The 24746-nt window shown below is 33.1% G+C and overlaps 2 protein-coding genes across 3 annotated transcripts; both read right to left on the reverse strand.

The window, feature by feature from the left end:
- Positions 1-728: 728 nt before the first annotated feature.
- On the reverse strand, positions 729-4582 carry LOC132266909 (floral homeotic protein APETALA 2-like). Of its 2 annotated transcripts, none has more exons than XM_059767927.1 (10): positions 3458-4582; positions 3290-3315; positions 3101-3131; positions 2904-2991; positions 2564-2709; positions 2368-2412; positions 2014-2105; positions 1695-1876; positions 1392-1595; positions 729-1294 (listed from the first exon to the last, which is right to left on the reverse strand). In XM_059767927.1, exons 1-10 carry the CDS (start codon positions 4003-4005, stop codon positions 1088-1090), a joined length of 1569 nt encoding a protein of 522 aa, XP_059623910.1. In that variant the 5' UTR covers positions 4006-4582; the 3' UTR covers positions 729-1087. The 2 variants fall into 2 exon arrangements, with proteins under 2 accessions (XP_059623910.1, XP_059623911.1); XM_059767928.1 differs by having other exon boundaries at positions 1392-1592; positions 3458-4580.
- Positions 4583-16393: 11811 nt separating this feature from the next.
- Positions 16394-24396, reverse strand: LOC132316524 (zinc finger BED domain-containing protein RICESLEEPER 2-like). The gene is made up of 3 exons (XM_059814997.1): positions 24283-24396; positions 19480-19599; positions 16394-17830 (listed from the first exon to the last, which is right to left on the reverse strand). The coding sequence occupies exons 1-3, from the start codon at positions 24394-24396 to the stop codon at positions 16394-16396; spliced, it is 1671 nt and encodes a 556-aa protein (XP_059670980.1).
- Between the last annotated feature and the right edge of the window lie 350 nt (positions 24397-24746).

Below are 24746 nucleotides of genomic sequence, written 5' to 3' on the forward strand. Positions count from 1 at the left end.
AACTGATTCAAAGGACAAAGAAGATGGTGACCACTCATCACCATCCGGTGATATTTCCCAAAACACTCCCATTTTGTATACCTTCACTTTCTCTTAATTTAAAATCTTATGAAACTCCCCAAAAACAAGTCCAGAATTTAATCTAGATTTCTGAAAGATCCCATTACTTGATTGGGTACTACAATATCATCTGTAACTGTTGCCACAGGCCATGATTATAGACAATGTACGTATGAAAGTGTGTGTACATGTATGTGTGTGTATATATATATATTTAAACTCATAATTCGTAATATCGATCATGATCGCGGTATAACAGACTCGAACAAAGTCAATGTAAGTTAACCAATACGAGTTGCATTTATACACATAAGAAGCACCATTCAATATCCTCCCCTATATCTGTCTTGTACGTTTAATTCTATCGTAGCGTTACAGCACAAACGTTTAATTCTGTCGTAGCGTTACAACACAACAAAATCCCCTTCTATGAATGGTGCATCATGTTCTTGTTCCGTTAAGTTTGGGACGTACTTTACAAGAAAAATTAAAATATTTGCTAAGCATTCCAACATTTGTGTAAAGTGCTGAACTGGACAAAACATGCCCTACTATTCCACCGGAGAGAATTCATTTTGGGATGTACTTTATCAAGAATGTTTTATTGACTTTAATTTTACCATCTAGTCTAGGTTTGCTTTCTGGGACCTGAATAGTACTAAATCAATTATGCAACACATTACGTCACAATGTAACACGCTACTTCACTAGATAACCACAATAACTATTGTTATACATATTGGGGTGCAGTAGTAAATAAGAGTTGACAGCCAAATAATATGGATCAGTTGTAGAGTTGAAATTTTTTTACCTTTCCTTTCCTTTCCTCCTATTTACTCTAGTTTATATGTACATGGCTAGTGTTTGTGATAGATAGAATTTAAGGAGTGATCAAAGGAAAAGCATTGAAATATACATGCTCACAAACATGTAAAGCCTTGAGAGAGAGAGATATATATATATATATATATTCATATATTAGAAGAGGGAGGAGGCTAGGCAAAGTAGAGCCAAAAATGAAAAAGGGTTATAAGGGTCTCATGAGAGATTGGAACCCATTGTTGTGTTGCCAGTTTTGGTTTCTAGTTATCTGCTGTGAGAATCCTGATGATGCTGCAGCAGTTGCAAACAATTGGGGCGGCGGGTTGGAACGCGGTTGTTGATTACTTGTAGAGAGAGAAAGCTCTCCTCCATTGATGATTTGGCCTCCGTTGCTGCTGCTTGGAAATTGAATCTGAGAAAAATAATAATGCTGTCACGAGCCGATTAATTAAGAGTCTAATTATTTGAGTACATACATGATGAAATGTGTGTTAATTATCAATAGCCACCTGATAATTTGATGAGCCGAACTGAGGTGGATACATGTGAAGCATATAGGGCTCACTGGCTTTCGCAAATTGCCCGTATCTTTGCATTTCATTAGGGGTACTCTTCAATGAGCTTGGAGAGTGAAGGTGTGTTTGGCTAAGAATGTGCAAAGTTTCAGTCTCATTGTATCCATCTCTTCTTTGGACATCACTCTTATTAAGCTGCTTTACATGAAAAGGGGATTAAATATTACATTAGTGTGTGTGTGTGGAGTTAACCTAATAGGTTCAAAATTTAAACCGGACAGAACCGTATTTATGTACCATGGGCATAAATCCGCGGCTACGCCAATCAAATTCATAAGGCATAGATGAAGAATGCTGTTCCATTGCTGCATTTTGGATGTCAATCCCAAAACCGTGATTTTTTTGCTTCAAGGCTGAACTGCCCAAGCTCAAATCAAGATTGTGGCCTGCCTCATTCCCATTCCCATTCTCAGCACATTCTGGCCAATATATATTTAATAAAAGTTGAAATTGTATGTAATTAACAAAAAAATAGATAAATAAATAAAAGGGAAAAGAAAAAAATTTGTATGTAAAATGATCTTTCATATATCAAGGAAAAATGTTCATAAATTACCCTTAGAATCGAGCTCATTTTCGTAAATGCTGGGATCAAAATTGGTGACAGCATCCTTGCCATTACATTTTATTGCAGCTTTGTCATAAGCCCTAAAAAAAAACGTACCCAACATTTCAAGAACCAACAAAAAAAAACCTAAATCCACTTTTTCAAAGATTTCAAGAACCAACAAAAAAACCTAACTTAATCCACTTTTAACAAGTACATGTAATGCCATCTAAACGAAAATTCAAACCGAGATTCACTGCATCCAAGGGATAGTAATTTCTGAACCAGCACTCTCGGTTAGACGGTTAGGTTTGAGAATGATTTATTATTCGAGAAATTAATAAAAATAGTGCAGAAACATACCTAGCAGCTTCAATTTCAGTATCGAAGAGACCTAAATACACATACCTGTGAAATTCAAATTCAAAATGAGTATTATTATTAATAAAAGTGATGAGAAGCAAAGAAAATAACATGTGATGGGTAGCGAGACACATATGATTCTTATATATAATAAATAGATACAAAGAATGGGATGATGAGAATGTGATACTATTACTTTTTGCCCAAGAATTGGCCCATTCTAGCCTCCCATCTTCCACATTTGTGCAAGGTCACACCTCTATATTTGGAGCTTCCTCTTGGGAAACCAGTACTTTGTCTCCTCAGTACATGCACAAATTCCTCTTTAGTTAAGTTAGTCATCTGTAACAATTTATACAACAACATTGTAAGAATCTAATGAATATATATACAAGAAAAAAAAAGTAGAATAAAGCATATCAGAAATGAAACTGTTGAAGATAAGGCAGTACAGTAGAAGATAAGGTGAATCTAAAGAAGACTCTCTCTCTCTCTCTCCTCTTTCTCTCACTCTCTCTCTCACACAGTTCCACTACCTGTTTCAAGTCTTCCTCATAATCTTCAAGACTAAAATTTATGTCTGCCTCTACTCCGCGAAACTTGATAGCTGCCCTATCATATGCACTGACAAACAACATTTCCCACCCATCAGTCTCACATTTTCCTGAGAAAATTTCTTTTTCTTGCTCATTTTCTCACAGACAAAATAATGTTACATTAATTACAAGCTTACCGTGCAGCTGCTTGTGCAGTGTCAAATCCACCTATACACATCAAAAACACAAAACCCATCTCATAAATATCAGAATAAAAAAATAAAAACAAAGAAAAAACTTGTTTTTCTTCATAATCTTAGCCAAATACATAAAGAAATCAATTTTCCCAAATTAAAGAAAGAAAAAAAAACAAAACAGAAACATACCCAAATAAACCTGTTTTCCACAATCCCTGTATAAAAAACAATCATACAAAAATGTAAAGATTGAATCGTATCAAGTAAATCAAAACAAGTCCTAGCTAAAATTATGAATATATATATATACTTCATCAATATATAGTTATGTGTGTGTGGTGTGTGCACTACACTAACCATATATGTGACTCCCACCGGCCGGTTCTCCGGTAAAAGGTAACACCTCTGTATTGTGAGCTTCGAGACCTCGGTCCACGGCGGCTCTTCTTCAGAGGCTGCGAAAACTCTATGGATTTTCCGGCAGCTCCGATGCGAGGATCCGACTGGCAGAATTTGACTCCGACCCAGTGAGCTCTTGGAAAACATGCTGCTCCTCTTGCACCGACACCGATACCGCCCGATGCTGCTGTACCCGGCTCCGATGGATCGTCCACCGGAAAGAACTGGTGGGTCACCGGCGGATCGCTCTCCGACGAGCAGTTATTAAAGGAGAACCCGAATATCTTGCTGCTCCGTTTTCTTTGGACCCGGTCTCCTTCTTCCTCCGAACCATCCTCGATTACCACCGCAGACGAGCTCGAATTCGAGGCAGATCCGACCCGTTTACCCTTCTCGTCCTCGCCGTCCACCGGCGAAGAACACACTTCTGATTCATCATGGTTTCTATTTTCCGGCGAGCCGTTTAGATCCCACATTTCTCTACTATTGCGATCTCCAAAACTCATATATATAGATATAAATGAAATATAATTTTTGGGTCGAGCTTAGATTTATGATCACAACTAGAATTTTGGGGTTTTGGCCATAGACTCTCTCTCTCCACTTTCTCTCCCTATATAGATATGGGAAAATAAAATAATGATTTAATGGAACTGTAAGTTGAGTACTCAAAACAACAAAACCCTAACTACCCAATACGGCATAGACGAGGCCAGTTTAAGGAAGCTTAGCCGAAAGCAGCAGCCATAGCTTATTATCCTCCTCCTCTCTCCTCTCTCTAAACTCTTCGTTTTTTTTTTCTTTTACTTTTTCTCTTTTTTAGCTAGTCATTCATTAACTTCATTCATTCTCACTATCTATCTATATATATATATATATGTGTCAGAATATATTGGCCTGTATATTAAACCCTCGCTCTCTTTCTTTCAACTTTTCTACTTTACTGATACTCAAAATCTATAATTTTTTATTTTTTGTGTTTTTTAATTAATTTTCTGATTAGTTGTTGAATGGAAGAAAATGGGCGTGAAAGAACTATCTTTTTCTAAGAAATAACTTTCCCACGTTAACCGAATCGAAAAGCATACTCTCTCTCTAGATATGTATGGTATATATATTACTCAAATAATAGAAATGGACAGGCAAAGTCTAAAAGGATGACTAATTACTCTCTTACCATTATTAGCTATTGTCTACAAGTTGATTATATCAATTCCTTCATTCTCACTCATTCACTAGTTCACAACTCACCTCCCTTTTATTCTAGACCTCATGTGTGTTATACATACCATGTAATTATATGTTCACTCAATAGATACAAATTTATACAAATTTTCTCCCCCACGGGTAAAACATGCTAATAAAATACTGGTATAGTGCTTTTTCATTGAGTTAAAGTATTAATCACTGACATACTCAGTTGCTATTGAGTAAACATATCAATTGACACACCTAATATCTTCTCTTTATTTTCACCGACATGGTATATCCAATATATATATTTTTAAATTTATTTATTTATTTATTTATTTCTCTTTGATGGTACAAGAGGATGACATTTGCAACTTACATGTTCATTCATGTTTCACCTTGTTTTTACCATTTGGGAGGGGGGAGTGGTAAGAAGGGGGAATATGGAGGGGTATTTTGGGGATAAAGGTGAGAATTATTGAGGGTCAGGGTTGATGCAGAAGGGCAGTAGGAGGGTTGGTCTCAGAAGAGGGAAAAGGGAATAATGGCAATAAAAGGAAAAACTTTCCAGAAATGTCCAATCCAAGAGTACGGGATAGGCCCACCATTTGCCACTTTTGTTCTTATAGTGGTGAATGCCCTTCTCAAACAGTGCCTCAAATTTGTGGACCATTCTTTCTCACCACTCTGTTTCTATGGCGCGTGTATTGCACCTACATTTCCAGGTATAAGATATTTTTTGACCGTGGTAATTTGCAAAATGCCATATATACCCCTCCAAAAGGGCCAAAAAACAGTTCGAGACTATGAGTGTGTGAACAATGGGCCTGGGCTTGTCAGCGCAGGCCTTAGCCCATTGGGCTTACATACAAATATTCCTTGATATTATCTTGACAGGAACAAATTATTCGTCGTGGACCTTTCATGTGCTGGATGATGGATTATGAGATGTCCTAAGAAATTGAATACCAACAATACCATTAATTATTTTCTATAATTCAGCCAAGTTTCTACTAGAAGTGCGACTACAACCAGTAGTTTTTTCTGATTTTGAGTAAAATCCATGGCCTAGGTGTGGAGGATGAGGAGGACTAGCCTTCCATGTTTTGTGAAATCTATCATGTCCCACACTATATTGTTACTTTTTTTATAAAAAAAAAGAAGTTAAGTTATTGTAAAAAAAACTATAATTAATTTCTAACCAACTTTCTAAAGTTCCAAATTTAGCACTCGGATCTAAGACAATGGTTATCCAAAAATTTCTAGTAATATATATATATATATATATATATATATATATATATATATATATATATATTTATTGCCCTTAAAATTGGTTAATATAATTCCAACTCAAATACATTTTAGATGTATAAATAATACTATTAACTAATTGAAAAACTGCCCGACATGGGATAAAATCTTAAAGCACACCACAATTTTTATTTATTTATTTGTTAAATCATAAAAATATTGAGAGAATCTTTAACAATTTTTTGTAATTTTCAGGTCGTTATATGTTAACATCATAGTAATACAAATCAACAGCCATTTTGGTATTTTAGACACAACTTCAACATCTCAGTCATTGAATTCAACCTATAAGTATGATCTACCTCAATAATTTGATCGATGAAAGTTTGGTGAGTTTGCAGTGGGTACGGAGGGCGAAGCGCGTCCTTAGGTGGGCCATGCGACAGAGAGATTAGGGCAAAATGTAAGTTAAACGTATTTAATTTGTCACTCATAAAACAGTTTTATGTTTTCAAAGAATTGAAAATTAGAAAACTGTAAAAAAAAAAAAAAAACTTTGTTTAATTATGACCGATTCTACTAAAATTCAATCCGTAATCAAATGGATTTGCCTTCAAAACCAAACCAATCCGTGCAAATTAAATTGGTTAAGATCAAATCATGATTTGAACTGCATCAGTGTGCACCCTACCATGAACATGGGTACGTACATTTTGGTATCAAACAAGTGAGGGCACCCCAAAAGGCACCAGACCAGGATCACAACAGGTTCACCCATCTCCAAATGGGTCCAATCACCTAATGTGATCCTTTAATTGTGGGTGCAAAAAAACAAACCTTCCCAGTGGAAACAGTAAAAAGTGGGCCATTATCTGTGAAATTATAGCCCATCTATCTAGGCCCATCTCTTTCTCTCTCTATGTTTACACAGTGATGTAGTCCTATCCTACCTAGGCCCATTTACTGAAGCTGGTACCTAAGTCACCTGATTCTTTTAAATATATGGTACTCTCACGCTCCGCGCTTTCCTACTCTCACATTCTACACGCGCTCTTGCTCCTAATCATACTTTTTGTGATTTAAATTTTATCTGTTTGTGATTTAAATTTTATTGCTTTAGCGAATCATTTTTTTTATAATAACAATATGCAAAATGAGTTTGTATTAATTTTAATTTAATATTAAGGAGCACCATTTTATTAAATTTATATCAGGAGTCACTTTAGTCATTATAACATCACTTTGCAACAAATTGGATAGTTAAGGGGGTTTTATGTGAACTTTTTTGCTCAAGGAGGTTTCTTGCAAATAATTCAAAGTAGATGGGGGTTTTGTGCAATTTTTCCTATATAATAGGAATAGTGGCATTTTCGTCTCAATTTTTTTTGTTCATCCACTCCCATTCACTATGTTACCCCTCTTGGATAGTTGGAGGAATTTTTTTTTACAAAAAATTAGTCCGGGAGGAATTTATTTTAAAACGCAAATGGTTGAGAGGTTTATTGCACTTTGCTCTAATAAATAAAAATTACTCGATTAGACTGTTAAGTTTGAATGATAGATTTGTACCATATACCATGGTACTCGAACCCAAGTTGAAAGATCAAATAAAGAGGAGCATGGTGCAAATAAGTGTTTGAAAAGTGTTCTTTTGTGTAATTGAGAAGATGAGGAAGCCCTCGGCATCTAAGGTTTTAATATTTACCAAACCATTTTTTTTTTCCTACACCAACCTTCATCATTTGAACAGTGATTTGCTTGCTACATGATTTAGCCCAAGTTTTCTTTGTTCAAAATGAAAGGTTGAAATTTGGAGTTTTTTATTGGACGGAGGTACGCAAGATTTATCTATTAAGATAAAATAATAATAATCATAATAATAATAAAAAAACTAGGCAAAAATCAAATTACAGAGCACATGAGACAAGAAGTTTAAGGGTTTTTTTTATATGTAATTTTAGCTCATTTAATGGTCATAGGTTAGACTTTAGTCACTCAGTGGTTGAAGGGCCTAATTACAACAATTAATAACTTAAGGGGTGCATTTTACAACAAGTCAATAGTTGAGAGGTGGTTAATGTATTTTTACTTTAATTTTATTTTATAAAAATATTTTTTACAAGTATAATCAACATAAGTCAAACTGTGATATTCTTTTAGAAATTAATCTAACAACGAACATCAACTTGGATCGAATATTTTATTATTATTATTTTATTTTATTTATTTATTGGGGTAAATAACTTGGACCCATGTTTCTAATATCTGAAAGTATTGTGAAAGTTGAACACCTTCTGAGATTGCCTTAAATAGAAACTACTATTCTTGGAATTTTATTAACTTGTGTGATGACAAGTTAGTATCAAATCATATATATATATATATATACAAAAATGTGTTAAATCTTCTCAAGATTTTTATTAGATTAATAATAAATCAATATCAGGTATTAATCTTTAAAAAAGAAAATTGTTTGTGGTGGTGGGAATAGAAGCTTTTGCATCTAGGAAAGATGTGATGTATGAGCGCCCTCACCTCATTGCATAAACAATTTTCTTTAGTCACGTTGGTAAATTTCAGCGCTGTCGAATTTGGTACTATAATTTATAAGTAAATGTAACGAAATTTAAACAAATAAAATTTTATCATTATAATAACAATTTTTTTCATTTTATTACTAGTGATAAAATCTGCTCATCGTAGAGCAGGGCCGGCCCTGGCCCAAGGTGACCAATGCAGTCGCCTAGGGCCTCAGAATATAAGGGGCCTCCAAATTTATAGGCCCATGTATGATGGGCCACAAAAAAGAAAAAATTATAACCAAATGTAGTAAATCAAAATTTATAGGCCCATGAATGTTGGGCCACCAAAAAAAAAAAAAATTATAACCTCAGCAAAAGGCCTCAGGAATGATGGGCTACCAAAAAATAGAAAAAAAAAAGTCTAACCAAATGTAACAAAAAGGGGTCTCAAAAAATAAATAAATAAATAAATAAAATTAGGGCAAGCATATCACTTGAAAAATTGAACCTTGCCTCCATCCAAATCCAAATTCTCATTCTCTCTTTCCAGTCTCCCCTACAAGAGCAGCAAGACTGCAACGGTGAACAGGCATAAGCTTTTTTTCCTCAAAAAATTAAAGTTCAAGACTCAGTTCCTCTGTCCTTCGCTCTCTGTTCGTCTGTGACTCTGTCCACACACTCTCTCTCTCTCTCTCTCTCTCTTCTGGACACTGAACATTGTAACCGTAAGTTTTCTGATGAACTCTAATTCAAGTCTTCAAGACTTCAAGTAGTTATTTTGATGAACTTAAATCTTAAACCAAAAAATTATTTTGATGAACTTAAATAAAAAAATTATTTTGATGAACTTAAATCTATATCAATTGTTATCAACATGAAACTGATTATCGAATTTTGTAAGTCTTTATATATCCACTTGACCTTTAATGTCTTATTCATTGTGTTTCAATATTTAGTACTAATGCAAATAATTTTATTTTCGTATATCAGTTCTCGGTTTGACATGTGGTGTTGCCTTTCCTCTTGTGCTGTTATTTTATAGTTCATATCTGACTTAATAAGATCCCACAAGGCACAAGCCTAAGACACAAAGATTTTTAGGAAAAAAAAAAAAAAAAAAAAAAAAAAAAAAAAAAAAAAAGAGCAAATGTATCAAGAAATTCAAAAAAAGAGAAGAACAATTGATTCAATCTCAAAATGACGCTATTCATAAGTTTTTTAGTAACAATGCACAAACTGAGCGTTTAGTTGAAGATTTGTTGAATTAAGGACATAGGAATGAAGAAAATCTTAATGAACATGGAGATTTAATGAATGAAGATAGGAAAGAGAATCAAAATGAAGAAAATGTGAATGAACTTGAAGATTTGGTAAATGAAGAATATATGAATGAGAATGATAATCTTCCTTTGAATATTAATGATATAGTAAATTAGAAAGATATTGATAAAAAAATGAGAGATTTATTAGTTGAAAGAGGTCCTCGAAAATAAATCTTACCTGTGGTCGATGATGACACAAGAGAGATTGAATCGATCGACTATCTTGTCTATTGAAAACGATGTGTTGGAAAGAGTTGATTTGAGCACTTTAATTGATAATTTTGCAGCTTAAAATGCAAAACGGTCACATTTACTTTAATGAAAAATTCGCACTTTTATAAAATAAAAAATTTGCACGTGTGAAATTTATGTATAGAGGGCCTTACATTTAAGTCCGCCTAGGGTCTTTCGAGATTTTTTCAATCTCAGGGCTGGCCCTACGTAGAGGAACATGAGAAAATATATCCAGAGAGGATACTTTGATGACACTCATGAGGTCCTCAACAGTGATGTGGAATGGGTAGAGTACAAATTACAAACTCAAAGAATGCCTTAAGCTAGAAGATTGTTGTCACCATATGACTTGACCTGGCCCAACTAGTATTTGGGCCTGTGGGGCTCACGGACTGCAATCCATCGAAGGGTTTTTTTTTTTTTTTTTGGAAGAAAATACATTGTGCATGTAAATTATGTAAATGTTAAAATCATAAAACCCAACTACTTTCAAATTTTAATTATAAAAGTTCAATCTGTTTCAAAAGATCATATATAAAAGGTATTTTTGTATTATACATGAGAAACTTTGTTATAAATATACATATTATATTATTATACAGGAAATAATCTTTTGCTCATTGGTGAGTAAAAAATTCATCCACATCATCACCATGTACATCGATGATTGAATCTGATTACTATGTTTTTTTTTTAACTACCTTCTTTACATTAAACGTTACCATGGATGGTGATAAGCGATGAATATTGCATATTCGAGTCCATAAACGTGCATATGCTAATGCTTTAGTGATACTTTTATTCGGTTCTTATGTTTATTTTTATTTATTTGCTTTTCATAGGTTTTTACCCAAAGAAACGGTCAATTCCATATATTTAAAGCTTATTGTGATGTTCCTGGTACTTAAGGAGATGTTCGGGGCTTTCCGGATCAATTCGGGACTCAACTGGAAAGAAAATTTATGGACCTGTTTTAGTATTTTGGGCATAACATTTTAATCAAAATTTGGGAAAACTCAATGTCTCAGGAAAGAAGACTTGAATTATGTCATTTCGGTGTCTAATAGAAATTTCGAGATTCGTACTCCAAACAAGTGAAAATAGCGTTATAACTTTAAAAAAAATTGCTAAAAAAAACTAATTAAGTGTTGAAAATAGGGCTCGAGCGCCATTCTAAAAAATTGGCTAAGTGTCTGGAAAAAGATGCTTCAAAAAATTTTGGCGAAAATGTGGCTAAGTATGGGATTTAGGGCTTGAACGCTATCAATAGCGCTCGAACGTTGCTTAAAGGGCTCGAGCGCTAATGACACGGCTCGAGCTCTATTTTGCCTGGAGTTAAAAATAGATGCGGGAATGATGTAAAATCACCCCTTTTTGTTCCTATATGGACCTAATTGTTCCCAAAAGCTGTAAAGCCCATCCAAGGGGAATTAGGACTCGATCTCCACTATAAAAGAAGATGAGAAAACATATTGAAGATCTCTCTCTCTTCTCTCTCCTGGTTTTCCTACCTTATGGTGACTTTTAGGGTTTTGAAGATTGAAAATTCAAATTGGCTGTCCATGGAGATGGCTTCTACACTAACAATAATGATATCCTTCCTCTCCATGAGTAGCTAAATCTTCTTTTAGGGAATTGATGTAACCCTGTCCGAGTAGTATGGTTTGGTTGTTCTTAACTTTGGGGATTTTTATATGTATATTGATTGCATGATTTTAAGCGATTGACTTAGTTGTACTAAGCAATTGAGTTTTAATAAAAATAATTAGTTTTTGATGAAATTGATCTCTTGTCTTAGAATTAATTTGCTTTAATCAAATTTAAACTATTTTTATTATCAGGGATTGGCGGCTAAGGGCTTCTCTTAACAGTTTAGTAGTAATCATGCAATGGTGCTTAATTGAATATGTATGAATGAATGTTTTGATAATTCATGCTTAAGGAAGACGAGTTATACTGCACCCTAGATTAGAGTAGTTAGGTAGACAATTCGTGCCAACCGAAGATGAGTTATGGCTTAGTATTTATTCATATATGCCTTCTTAATTGAATTAAAGTGTGCTTGTAGCCAATTGATTCCCGAATATACATAAGTTTGGATTTCCCCATAGTTGAAACAATTGAGCATGTTTTGAGGCTAGCGGTGAAGTCAATCCCTAAATTCTTCTTCCCTTGATCTCAAGACTTAATAATTTAGTTTATTTTCAGTTTTATTGAAACTTAATTACTTATAGTTAAACAAAATAATCATCTTTCTCTTGAATTAAATTAGGATTAATTTTATACTTAACAATCCACCACAGTCCTTGAGGTTCGACACCCTCAGCATAGCCCTACCTACAAGGATTCATACTATTGCGAGTGGTTTATCATTAAAAACACACGTCACTTGGTGTGGATGAATTTGTTTGCTCGGGTTTAGCAAGAGATCATCACTCTTAACTACACATATATATAATATATTACGAGGGAGCCAAATTATCGTTTGTGATGCATATCTCGAGACTTTCCAGATTTGTATCACTACTCATTTGGTTTGAATTTTGTTTTTTATGGAACTATTTTACACAATGTTTATATATTGAATTGTTTTACACAAGTGATGAGGTGACCGTTAGAAATAAGAGAGAAAAATTGTATATTGTATTGAAGTAAATGATAATGAATACCAGACGGGTTTATATAGGAGATGTTATGTATGGTGAACAAGTAAACCCTAAATGGTAATGTTATATATGGTAACAAGGGTTGGTGATCGAAGACGGTTAACCCTAACCCTGACCCTAGTATACAATATATTCTTACAGCCCCTTCAAAGTCAAGGTGGGTTATATGAAGTCATCTTGAGTTTGGAAACAAGATCCTTGAAGCGGCCTGGCGGAAGCGATTTGATGAAAATATCTACTATATGATCATGAGAAATAATTAATGGACCGCAACTGTAAGGTCTTTTGAAGAAGATGATGATGAACAAAATGACAATCGATCTCAATATGTTTGGTGCGCTCGTGAAAAACATTATTGTGTGCAATTTGGATTGCACTCTTATTATCACAATATATAAGAGTGACAATGGATGAAAAAACTCCTATGCATGTCCTGATGGAGCCAACGCAACCACAGAAGCTCTGAAGTAGTATTAGCAAGTGCCCTGTACTCAGCTTTCGTACTAGAACGAGCAATCACACTTTGTTTCTTGTTGCGCTAAGGGATAAGTGAATCACCAAGAAAGAAATAAAAGCGTATGGTGGAACGACGATCTGTGGGGTCTCATGCCCAGTCTATATCTGAATAAGGCATGGAGAACAAGTGATAACTTAGAAGAAAAATGAAGCCTATGAAACGTAATGCCTTTAAGTCAGATCGAGTCTGATCTTTCACGTGTTAATGACTTGTTTTCGACACCAAATAGAATATGTGTTCTTGCTATGTTTATTGAAGAAATACTACCAAGAAATTAAAAACAGAAAATTAAAAAGAGGATGGCTTTGATATCATGTTAACAATCATCTACTTCAAAAGTTTAAGTTGTTAGAGAGGGTGCAACTTTAATATGTATATCTTTCAACACGCCCCCTCATGTGTGACCTTCTTTCGGTCTAACAAGTGCTTCAATGTTTTTAATTAGGGTATCGGTGAGGTTTGAACTCTAGACATTTGGCTCTGATATCATATTATAAATAAGAGAGAGAAATTACATATTGTATTGAAGTAAATGATAATGAATACAAGATGGATTTATATAGGGGAGGTTATGTGTGAGGAACAAGTAAACCCTATATGATAACGCTATACATGGTAATAAGGGTATGTAAAAATAGCTAATCCTAACCTAGTATACAATATATTCGAGCTGTACTGACATGTTGGTAAAGTTTGGATACTGTGTTTGGCTGTGAAGAATTGTACATTAGATTTGGACATGTGAAAAAAAAGCTAGCGTAAAATTTAAACTAAAAGTGTTTTCAGTTTTAATCCCAAAGTGTGAATTTCATACCGTCGAAGGCTGTGTATATAGTTGTTGAATTATTATTGTTGATTCTAAGTGAGTCTCATTCCATTGCTCACCCAATAAAAATAGAATTGGATAGTTGCCAAGTATTCCTCTTCCGCTTAACAATATGAAACATGCTCCAGCGTACTATCTTGTAACACAATATTCTAAGACAATGGAAATCAATTTCTTCAAGTAAGAGTGAAATTCAATTCTTCAAGAGTGTCTGAGATTCAGAAGTTGTATGTATTACTATGAAAATTAATGAGTGAAAGTCCTAACAAGAGTCATGCATGATATGTTGCAAGCTTTGTTTCCATGTCTATCTGAATTTAGTTTTTTCAAAAAATAATTTGGAAAAAAAAAATTCAAATACAAATGCACTGTATCCGTAAGTATGCAAAAACTTGAGGTCTATTGTTCCTATTTCGTGACCGGGCATAAACTATGTGTTATGTCTTACATAGCATCCATTTTTCATTTATAGATGAGCAACTCCAACATGATATATCGCATCCCTAAGAGCATTAATCACTTATATGTGGGACTGCAACTATGATATAGAGAGTTGTTTGTTTTTAGTAGTTTTAAAATTCACGAGTCTTTAAATGAGATATTAGAGGAAATTAAAAATATCTTTGTGTGAAATAGTAAACATGCCCTGGTAATCACGCCATAGGTGATTATATTTGGAAGCAAAGCGAGGGGTGTATTAAACCTAATCTTCTCTTCTACCCAATGAAAAATTTCAAGACGGCTGATTACCGTCCAGTGAAGATTTCCGAGTTCTGCAATCACCGGGATATATAGTGTTGTTTACTGAATTCTGATATAATGTTCTTAGTTGTCACTTGCACCAACGGTTACTTCTATTTAGGGGTGCAACTTGGGCTGGCCCAACCCAGCCCAGCCACAACCCAACCTCAACCCGAATCGGATTGGGTTGGGTCAACCCGAATTGCACCCAACATGGGTTGGGTTATAACCCGAACCAAATATGTTCGGTCGGGTCGGGTAGGGTTCGCGGGTTGATTTTTTTTTTTTTAAAAAAAAAAAAAAAAAAAATTTTGGGACCCTTTTCCACCTTTACTTTTTGTCATTGCAATGGATATCATCTCTTCTGTTATCACCAAACTCGCCTCCTCTAATCCATCTTTAGGTACCATTGGGGATGCAAGGAAATGACTATTACACATGTAGCATTTGCCAATGAGCTACTGATGCTATTTTATGTTGATTTAAATTTAGTGACTATCCTAAAATGTATTGATACATTCTCTAATCTCACTGGGTTGAAAGTTTAACCAATCAAAGAGTTGTGTCTCCTAATAAATTGCAACCTATAACAGCTTCACCTCAATCTTTCATTGCTATTTCCAAGGATGAAAGCCAAAAAAATAAATAAATAAATAAATAAATAAAATAAAATAAGAAGGTGAAACACTGGTAAACAAAAGGAGTATCTAAAGAGACATAACAATTCCATCAGACAACTTGAAAGTTGAATACTTGTATAACCATAATAAGGAGGATTAATTATAAATAAATAAATAAAGATATGAGAATAATCTAATGCACTGTTCTTGTCATTCAGCAACACAGAAGAACAAGGATCTGACAATAATGTACAGAGAGCAACCAAGGGCATACTCTTGTGAACAGCAAAATAACAAGATAAAAGTTAACAATGTCAAAATTAATACCATTGATATGAAATGGACTATTATATTTTGCTACTGAATACTTTCTCCTTTTTAGAATTAAAATTTCAAACATTAAAAACAGATACGGCTAGTTCATTACTAACAGGCAACTCTTCCTCAAACAGTCTATCTACTCTCAGTTTCCTTCTCAATATATGAGCAACACTTTGGTTGATCAAGCATATCATGACTACTTGTCATCCATAGATGAAAAAGATCAGAGGAAATTTTGAGCCTCCAACGTCTTTTCAATTTCTACAAAATGCAAATTAAAAATATGTAAGATTCTCCTATTATACTGTATAATTTATACATATATGAACAAGTAAAAGGGTAATTATTCAATACCTTGTTCGACAACCTCAAGAGCCTCCAACGTCTCTTCAATCTCATCTGGATTAGGTGAAGCTCTTAGCCAATCTTGAGCACAAATCAAACTTTCTACAATTTTCGGAGTTAAAGAACTTCGAAATCTATCAAGCAATCTACCTCCCGTACTAAAAGCAGATTCAGAAGCAACTGTTGACAAGGGAATGGCCAAAATATCCCGGGCCATAAGAGAGAGTACACGATATGTAGAAGATTTTCCCTTCCACCAACTTAAAATGTCAAAATTTGATTGATCTTCTTCCACACCATCTTCCAAGTATCTATCCAACTTAGATTTAGCCACCTCATTTTCCTCTTCTCTCAAAAAAAATTTTCCAATCTCTATCTTCTTCCAAACCATCTTCTTTTTCATTGGACACATAAACATCTTCAAGGTTTTGAGCTAAATGAGCACCAAAGCCTGTAGGGGAAGTTATTTCCAATGATTTGTAGTGTCTGAAAAGCCTTTCCATCAAACTCTTCACCTTTCCAATGATCTCATTCACTTCTTCCGATGAATATAATTTCTTGTAACAAAACTTCACATACTTCATCTTAAAACATGGATCTAAAACCACAGCAATAATCAAGATCAAATTCAACTTTCGAATATTACAATACTTCTCAAATTTGGCATTCATCTTAATAGCCATTTCTCTAAAACGCAAATCCTCACTTTTTGTCCATCTTAAGAGGACAGTTTGCACTCCAAACACTTCACGAAAGTATTTATTGCAAGTAATATATTTGGACCCTGATATGCGCTTTGTGACATTGTAGAAGTACTCTAAAAATTTAAAAAGATCCCTTATCTTCAACCAATCATCCTCACTCATCGGCTCCTCAGAAACTTCCAAACTTGTATCTTGTTCCACCAAACGTAATCCCAAACTAGGATTTTGCTCTGCCAAACGTTCAAGTGCCTTTTGAAAATCAATGGCTGATTTCAACATTAGATATGTTGAGTTCCATCTAGTAGGAACATCCAAACATAAAGACTTTAAACTCCAAATTCTTTCCTCCTCAACGCATTTTTTGAATGCTTGCAATCTTGAAGGAGAACTCCTTACATATTTCACAAACTCACGAATACGAAGGATGGACTTTTTTACCTCATTTATTCCATCATTCACAATAAGGTTCAAAATATGTGCAAAACACCTTACGTGAAATAATTCCCCATTCAGCAACAATCCATTTCTTTTATTTAATTTCTGTGCCAACTTTGCTGCCGCCGTGTCATTTGAACTTGCATTATCTACGGTGATAGTGCACACTTTTTCAAGACCCCAACTTAATAAACATGTATCCACGGCTTGTGCAATAGCCTCACCACGATGTGGAGTTGGAAGCACACAAAAATTTATAATTTTCTTGTGTAACTTCCAATCTCTATCAATAAAATGAGCCGTAAGGCATATGTACCCAAGGTTTTGAATAGAAGTCCATAAATCGGTAGTGAGACACACACGTGAAGCAGAAAGTTCAAAAAGTGTCTTCAACTTATTTCTTTCACTTAAATATAATTCAATACAATCCTTCCCAATTGTGGTTCGTGAAATCATATGGAATCTTGGTTCTGCATAACTCAAAAACCTTTTAAAACCCTCTTTTTCCACAAAACTAAATGGCAATCCATCAACAATAATCATCCTAGCAAGTTCTTCTCGAAGAACATCTTGGTTAAATGTCCAATTGGGATCCTGGTTTTGGGTTGATGCTGAGAATTTTCCAACTTTATCCTTATTATAAGGATAATCACAACACCTATTAAGGTGCCTACGAAGGGTAGTAGTACCATGACTACTCGGACAATTATATAGTTTGTGACAATAATTACATGTAGCTTGCATGTATGATCTATCCTCTAACAATTCTCTTGTAAAATGGTCCCAAACAAAAGATGTAGTCTTATAGGGTTTTTTTCCTTTTTTTACGATTTACCTCAAAACAAGTTGATGAGTTTGAAGTTGGTTGGGTTTCAAATCCACTTTCTTCCATGTCTGACATCTTCAAGAAATACTTGCTGCAAAAACATAAAAATATATAAAATATCTAACAATTACAAACTTGAATAATAAATATATTATACAAAATAAAAAATAAAAAATGAAGAGAACAGTTTACTTTTGTTGTGAAAGTTTAATTGTGAAAGTTTACTGCACAATCTTTGGGTGTTTTTGGGGAAAGTTAAACCCTTTTCCCTTTCTGAATAAAAATTATACTCTCTCTCTCTGGGATACTCTTTCCATATTGTTTCTATCTTTCCCAATCAATTGTTGTCTCTCTCTATTTGTTTCTTCTATATTTCTCTCTTCGATTTCTACCGTAATATACTTCTGAATCTAAACTTATAAACTATATTCTTCTCAGGCTTATTATAAACTTATAAACTCAATTTCTACCATAATATACTTCGATTTCTACTGTAAATGTGGGAGCCAAAATGCCAACAAGAGTTTAACATAATTAGCAGGAATTTACACACAAGTATAAGAGAGAGAATCACCTTAATAGTTGCAACCATGGACTTCTTTCTAATATCCTAAGGAATAACAAGCACATAATCCTCCTATGCAACAGCCAAAAAAAAAAATTTGAAAAACCATAAATAAATTAATAAGCCAAGAAAATAATAATAAAAATAATAGTAATCTTTAATTTAATTTTAACGTAATTCTAGGTCTTATTCCTCAACATCAAGACAAAGACAATTTAGATTTTTTTTTTTTTTTTTTAGACAAAGTTATACCATTCAGACTTCTAAAAAGCCACCAATCTGTCCCACAGTCTATAAATTAGAATCTCTTCTTATACTTTACTCTTTCCATTCAATTATACTCAATTGGTGGTTTACAAACATTGACATTACAGAAAGGCAGAAAATGTGGTTGCTAAGCCCACATTACAAAACTTCAAGTCCCTGAGAATAATAGAAAGACAACTTCATTGTGGTCACTGAGACCACATACTAGAAGTTCCAACATTATGCATTTAGAAGATTATTGATTTCAACTCACATTGCCAAAGGAAATTTAGAAATATTTGCAAGAAATTTTAACTAAAATCGTAACAGTTCATCTATTTAAAAGCTCCTTTTAATGTACATTTTTAATCTTAGTGGTATTTCCTCTCTCTGAACAGAGTTTGGGAGAGTAATTAAGGTTTTTTTAAATATATATAAATATATATATATATATATATATGGATTTACCAAATAAGCAATTGATTAGCACAAACACACACACACAAACAGATAAGGGAGTGGCAAGAAAAAGGTATAAATATTATCACATAAGCAAAATGAACAAAAATGCTCATCTCCTTCTCACGTATTCATGCAAAGCTTTTGGGCTGTGTGAGTATTTTTAATATTCAATGACACACTTACAAGTAAAACAGTAAATAGGAAACGTGAACTCCCAGAAAAATGGGCTCTTAGGCCCCTTGCAAGATTCCCAATTGCTTGAATGGCTTCAACTGCAATAGCTATGTTCACATCTCTAATAAGCTGGAGAACAAAAAAAATAAAGAAAGAAAGCCAGGAAAAACTGCATGAATATTTAACAATTTTGATGAACTGCAACACAAACAAGAAGAATATATGAATTTAGAAACTACAGATGGATAGACATATAAACTTCCAAATTCAAAACCCAGATCTGAACAGAAAATGGGATGCAATGGATAGAATAGTTCTGGGCTTCACATCTTAGTTAAGCTTTAGCCTCTATAGAAATGTATTAACATAAACAAAGTATATGAGAGATCAAAAAAACTCGAACAAAATTCAATTCAGCAGTACAAAGCTTTCACGTCCACGATTTGTTAAACATTAATCGCTTTGAAAATGCAACAGAGTCATGTGACTTTGTGAAAATCCATGAAATCAAATACTATTATTAAGCATAATTTAAAGATCGAAAAAGTTAATTATTACCTCAACCCACCAGAGATGTGAGATAGAAGGAGTCCCCAAGAGATGTGAGATGGAGGTGAGGGAGTCGCTGAGAGATATGAGATAGAGGGAATCGCTGGTAGGTGAGGGAGTCGCTGAGAGATATGAGATAGAGGGAGTCGCTGAGAGCTTCACCGCGTTTCGAGTTTCACAGGAGATCGAGTTTCACAGGAAATCGGCAGGAAGGCCAGAGAGAAGAGAAGGATGAGGAGAGAGAAAGTTAGGGTTTCTTTATCGTTATTTTTTTTTATTTTTTTATTTTTTTAATGAAATGTTTAATTTGGGCTTTCGGGTTGGGTTCGGGTTGAACCCAGCCCAAACCGAATAAGGTTGGGTTTTGAAAAAACCCAACCCGACTGAAACCCGAATTGTAAATTTATATGTCCAAATTTTAGAATTCATGAGCTGGACTCGGGTTGGGCTGGGCTAACCCGCCCAAGTTGCACCCCTACTTCTATTGAAGTAACATGTTGGGATGTACCTTAATTTTTTTTGGTTATTAGCTTTGTGAACTGGGTTTTGGTAAGTCCTTCATTGCACCTTCATTTCAAATAAATCTCATATTTGTGTAGCAATATATACTAAATTAATTCTAAAATTTTCCATTCAAGTCTATTTAATTAATTTTAAATTTATGTTAGTAGAGAAGTTAAAAATATTGCATGTTTTACTAAAAGGATTGTTAAACCACATCAACAACCTTTCTTATAATCAGTTTTATTTATTTATTTATTTTTTATTCTGGGTTAAACTTGATTGCACCTTCCTTTCAAATGAATGTCATATACAAGCAATATATACTAAATTAATTCTAAAATTTTTCATTCAAGTTTAGTTAATTAATTTTAAATTTATTACAGTAAAGAAGTCCAAATTGTTGCATGTTTTACTAAGAGTATCAACCTTTCTTATAATGAGTTTTTTTTTTTTGAGTGGTACGTTTTAGAATGTACAAAAGAATTACTTGTATTTATTTATTTTATTGCTAATTTCAAACCCTATCCAGAATTCAAACCTGAAAGGTAAACTTGTTTAGTCATTTAACAAAAAAAAAGTTTTTGAATTTAAAATTGTGCGTAAATAATTTAATTATTATTTCTTTTACTAATGGAATGCTATATTTTACCCGAAATAATTTGTGGTGTGTGACAAACACACATGATTGGGTGTTAGACAAGTTTAGACAATTTAATACCTTTTCTACATGTCTAATCAGTCCCATCATCCATTCTTTATTTTAGAATGAGTTTGTCATCGATTCTTTATTTTGGAGTGAGAAATTGTTGCACGACAAATCATGCATCTGACTATCTAATCATGATAAAATTTATTTATTTTTTGGATAAAAATATTTTCTGAAAATTCAAAAATAAATAAAAACACCAATTTATATAAAAAATTGACCAAATTATTCTTTAACCGTTTAGGAGACATTTTTAACTTTACAATTTAATAAATTGGACTAATCTCCCCTTATGAACAATTAATGAATAAAAAAAAAAAGTTACCAGAAAAAAAAAAATTTATTTTTTTTTATTTTTATTTTCTTTTAACTTTATAAATGTTCCAACTTCTTAAAAATGTAGACGTTTAAAATGATTATTTGATCCAATACATATATTTCAAATAAATTATATTTTGTTATTATTTCTTTTCTTTTTCTTTTTTATTTTTAAATTAAGATGCTTAATTCTTTCATCTAAAAAAGTTAAACCAATCTCTTTTCCTTAAAAATAAAAAATATGGTACTAGTATAACTTTATGCATCTTAAATTATATATCAAATATTATGCATTTACTAACATAAAAGGGGAAAAAAAATAATAATAAAACAAAGGGAAAATAATAATAAAACAAAGGAGAAAAAAAATAATAAAACAAAGGGAAAAAAAAAAGAAGAAAAAGGCATGCATAAAGTTAAGATGCATAAAATTATACTGGTACCTATTTTCTTTTATGTTGGGAAATGCATATTATTTGATATATAATTTAAGATGCATAAAGTTATACTGATACCATATTTTTTATTTTTAAGAAAAAAAGATTGGTTTATTTTTTTTAGACAAAATAATTAAGCATCTTAATTCAAAAAAAAAAGAAAAAAAGAAAAGAAGTAATAACAAAATATAATTTATTTGAAATATATGTATTAAATCAAAAAATCATTTTAGACGTCTAATTTTTTAAGAAGTTGGGACATTTATAAAGTAAATAACCAATAAATAAATAAATAAATGAACAATATAAAGTTTTTTTTTTTTTTTTTTTTTTTTATGCATAAATTATTCATGATGGTAGATTGGTCCAATTTATTAAATTGTAAAGTTAAAAAAGTCTCCTAAACGATTAAAGGGTAATTTGATCAAATTTTCATGTAAAGGGGTGTCTTTGTTCATTTTTGAACCTTCAAGAGGTGTCTTGGTCCAAAAAACAGATAAGTTTCTTCTGAGTGTCCTTTTGCCAAATCTCAGGGGGTGTGGCTGTACTTTACCCAGATGATTAATACTCTATTTTGGATAATTTAATTTTTGAAATTTGTCCAAAAAGCTTCACGTTATTTTCATTGAAGTTAATTTATTTTGGTAAAAATAGTAATTTTTACTTAAAATATTAGAAAAAATTAAAAATGACAACTATTTTGAAAGACATAAATTGAGTGGTGCTATAGATTTCCATTGATTGGGTATTTAGGAGAGTAATTTTTCGTATTGATAATTGCACTGATCTAAATTGAAATTTTTAATCAATTATTTGAAAATTAGAGTTTTTAAATTGCATGATATCGATAATTGAACTGACCATGGGAGAGATTAGAGTGTTAGGTTAATTTAAGGAATTCAAATTGCATGATATCGATAATTGAACTGACCATGGGAGAGATTAGAGTGTTAGGTTAATTTAAGGAATTCAAAGAAAAAAAAAAAAACCTCTAAACTATCCAGAATGGAGTGTAAGTTCGAAAGGCTGTTGGTGGTTATTTTTTTTTAGTTCTAATTTTTGGATTCTTAAATATTTTTATTTTTAATCGAACACAACCAACTTCATTTTTTTTTAAATATATATTTCTGTTCATTACTTCCTCAATAATTGATAAAAGGCTTGATTGTTGTTATAATATTTATTTTATTTTCCAAAATCAGAGTTTATAGTAAAATGTATTACTTCATAAATGATGCAAAATGTTTTCTAAGCTACTAACATTTTTATTTTATATCAATTATAACTTAAGTTTAAATTTTGTTAAATATATGTTATTCATGTTTATAATTTAATAAAATTCTTGCTCATTATTTACGCTTGACTGGGTATGTTGGAAGCTCTACAAGTTCAAGAAGGGTTGCCTTGGAGGGTAGTTAATGGAAAATAGGTTCTTTTGGGATGATAAATGGAAATCTAATAGCCACTGTCGTCAAAAATAATTTTTTTCTTTTTTCGAATTGAGAACCCGGTGAGTCAAGATACAAAGATTTAAAATGTGAAGTTAATTAAAAGCAATTGTTTGTCAAAAAAAAAAGACAATTGGCAGAGAATTCTTAAAATTCCTCAACGTAAGTTCCATGAAACAATCAATTTTCGTTCATTTCACCAAATTAGTGTGATAGACTAGAAATGCTTGGCTAGAAATGCTAGAAATGCTTGGCTGCTCAAAACATATGGTGGGATGAAGAGTTTATAGCTAATAAAGCAATGGTGCTTGGAATATTTTGATGCAATAGAGCTGTGAAACTGAAATAATATCAATGCTGTTGGGGTTGCTCAAGAATTCATGACGATGTAATTAACAAACTCTCTCCATTTGGAAAGATAAGTCTTTACACTTCAAAATATTTCAACCGGTTTTTCCCCTTTTCATTCTATTTATAGACTTTTACAATTGTTCTAGAAACTTCTTCTTCAGTCCTTCATGTTGGACCGATCTTTTGGGCTCCTCCTTGAACTCGCCCATTTCCCTTTGCTTTTAGATTGGGCTTGAGGTTTGTCTTAGTGGATATTGGGCCTGATGTGTGGTCATCCGATTGGGTCCAACGTTCTTTCCAGATCTAATCTTTAGTAATATGGGTCGTACCCGGCCCAGGCTATTTTCGGTATCTTCACCTGCCCCCTAATCTCTCCCTACTTGATTAGGATGAGATTACCAAAGAGGCACAATTATGATATGATTGCTCGAGATGATGATGTGGGGGAGTGAACGATTCGGTCTAGAAATCGATGCTTTGAATTTTGGAATCTCTTTACTTCCTTGACGTCTCGGCTATTGGGACCATCCTTCCTTTTTAAACTCCTCAACCTGTACTTATAACCCTTTCTCTTGTCTCCATCACACCTTTTTTCAATTAGTTTACTGTTCATCTTTCCAGCAAAATCAAGTCTTCTTCGACGAATTTTTACAAAAGGTTTATCCTTCTCAGCTCTCTCGCAGTATCCTTAGCAATCCTTAACTCTTAAGGTTAGTCTTGCTCTTCTTTATTTCCTAGAAAACTGAATATATCTCTTAGAGGGTTCCGATCATCCTTGCCATGACCATTGATTTAGACCTTCTCCGTTTGAAACACAAAATCCCTAGTAATGTACTTATTAGGGTATGCCCCAAGAATGTGAATATTAAAACTAGTGTAGGTTTTCTTCCCGGCAAAATCCTGTTCTCTCTATTTTATTTGAACGTTATCAGATTTCCTTTGCACCATTTCTTCTGTTATGTC

Source organism: Cornus florida, unplaced genomic scaffold (assembly GCF_030987335.1).
Source record: "Cornus florida cultivar Cherokee Brave unplaced genomic scaffold, ASM3098733v1 CherokeeBrave_3.0.0_Hap2_Chr07, whole genome shotgun sequence".
NCBI classification, from domain to species: Eukaryota; Viridiplantae; Streptophyta; class Magnoliopsida; order Cornales; family Cornaceae; genus Cornus; species Cornus florida.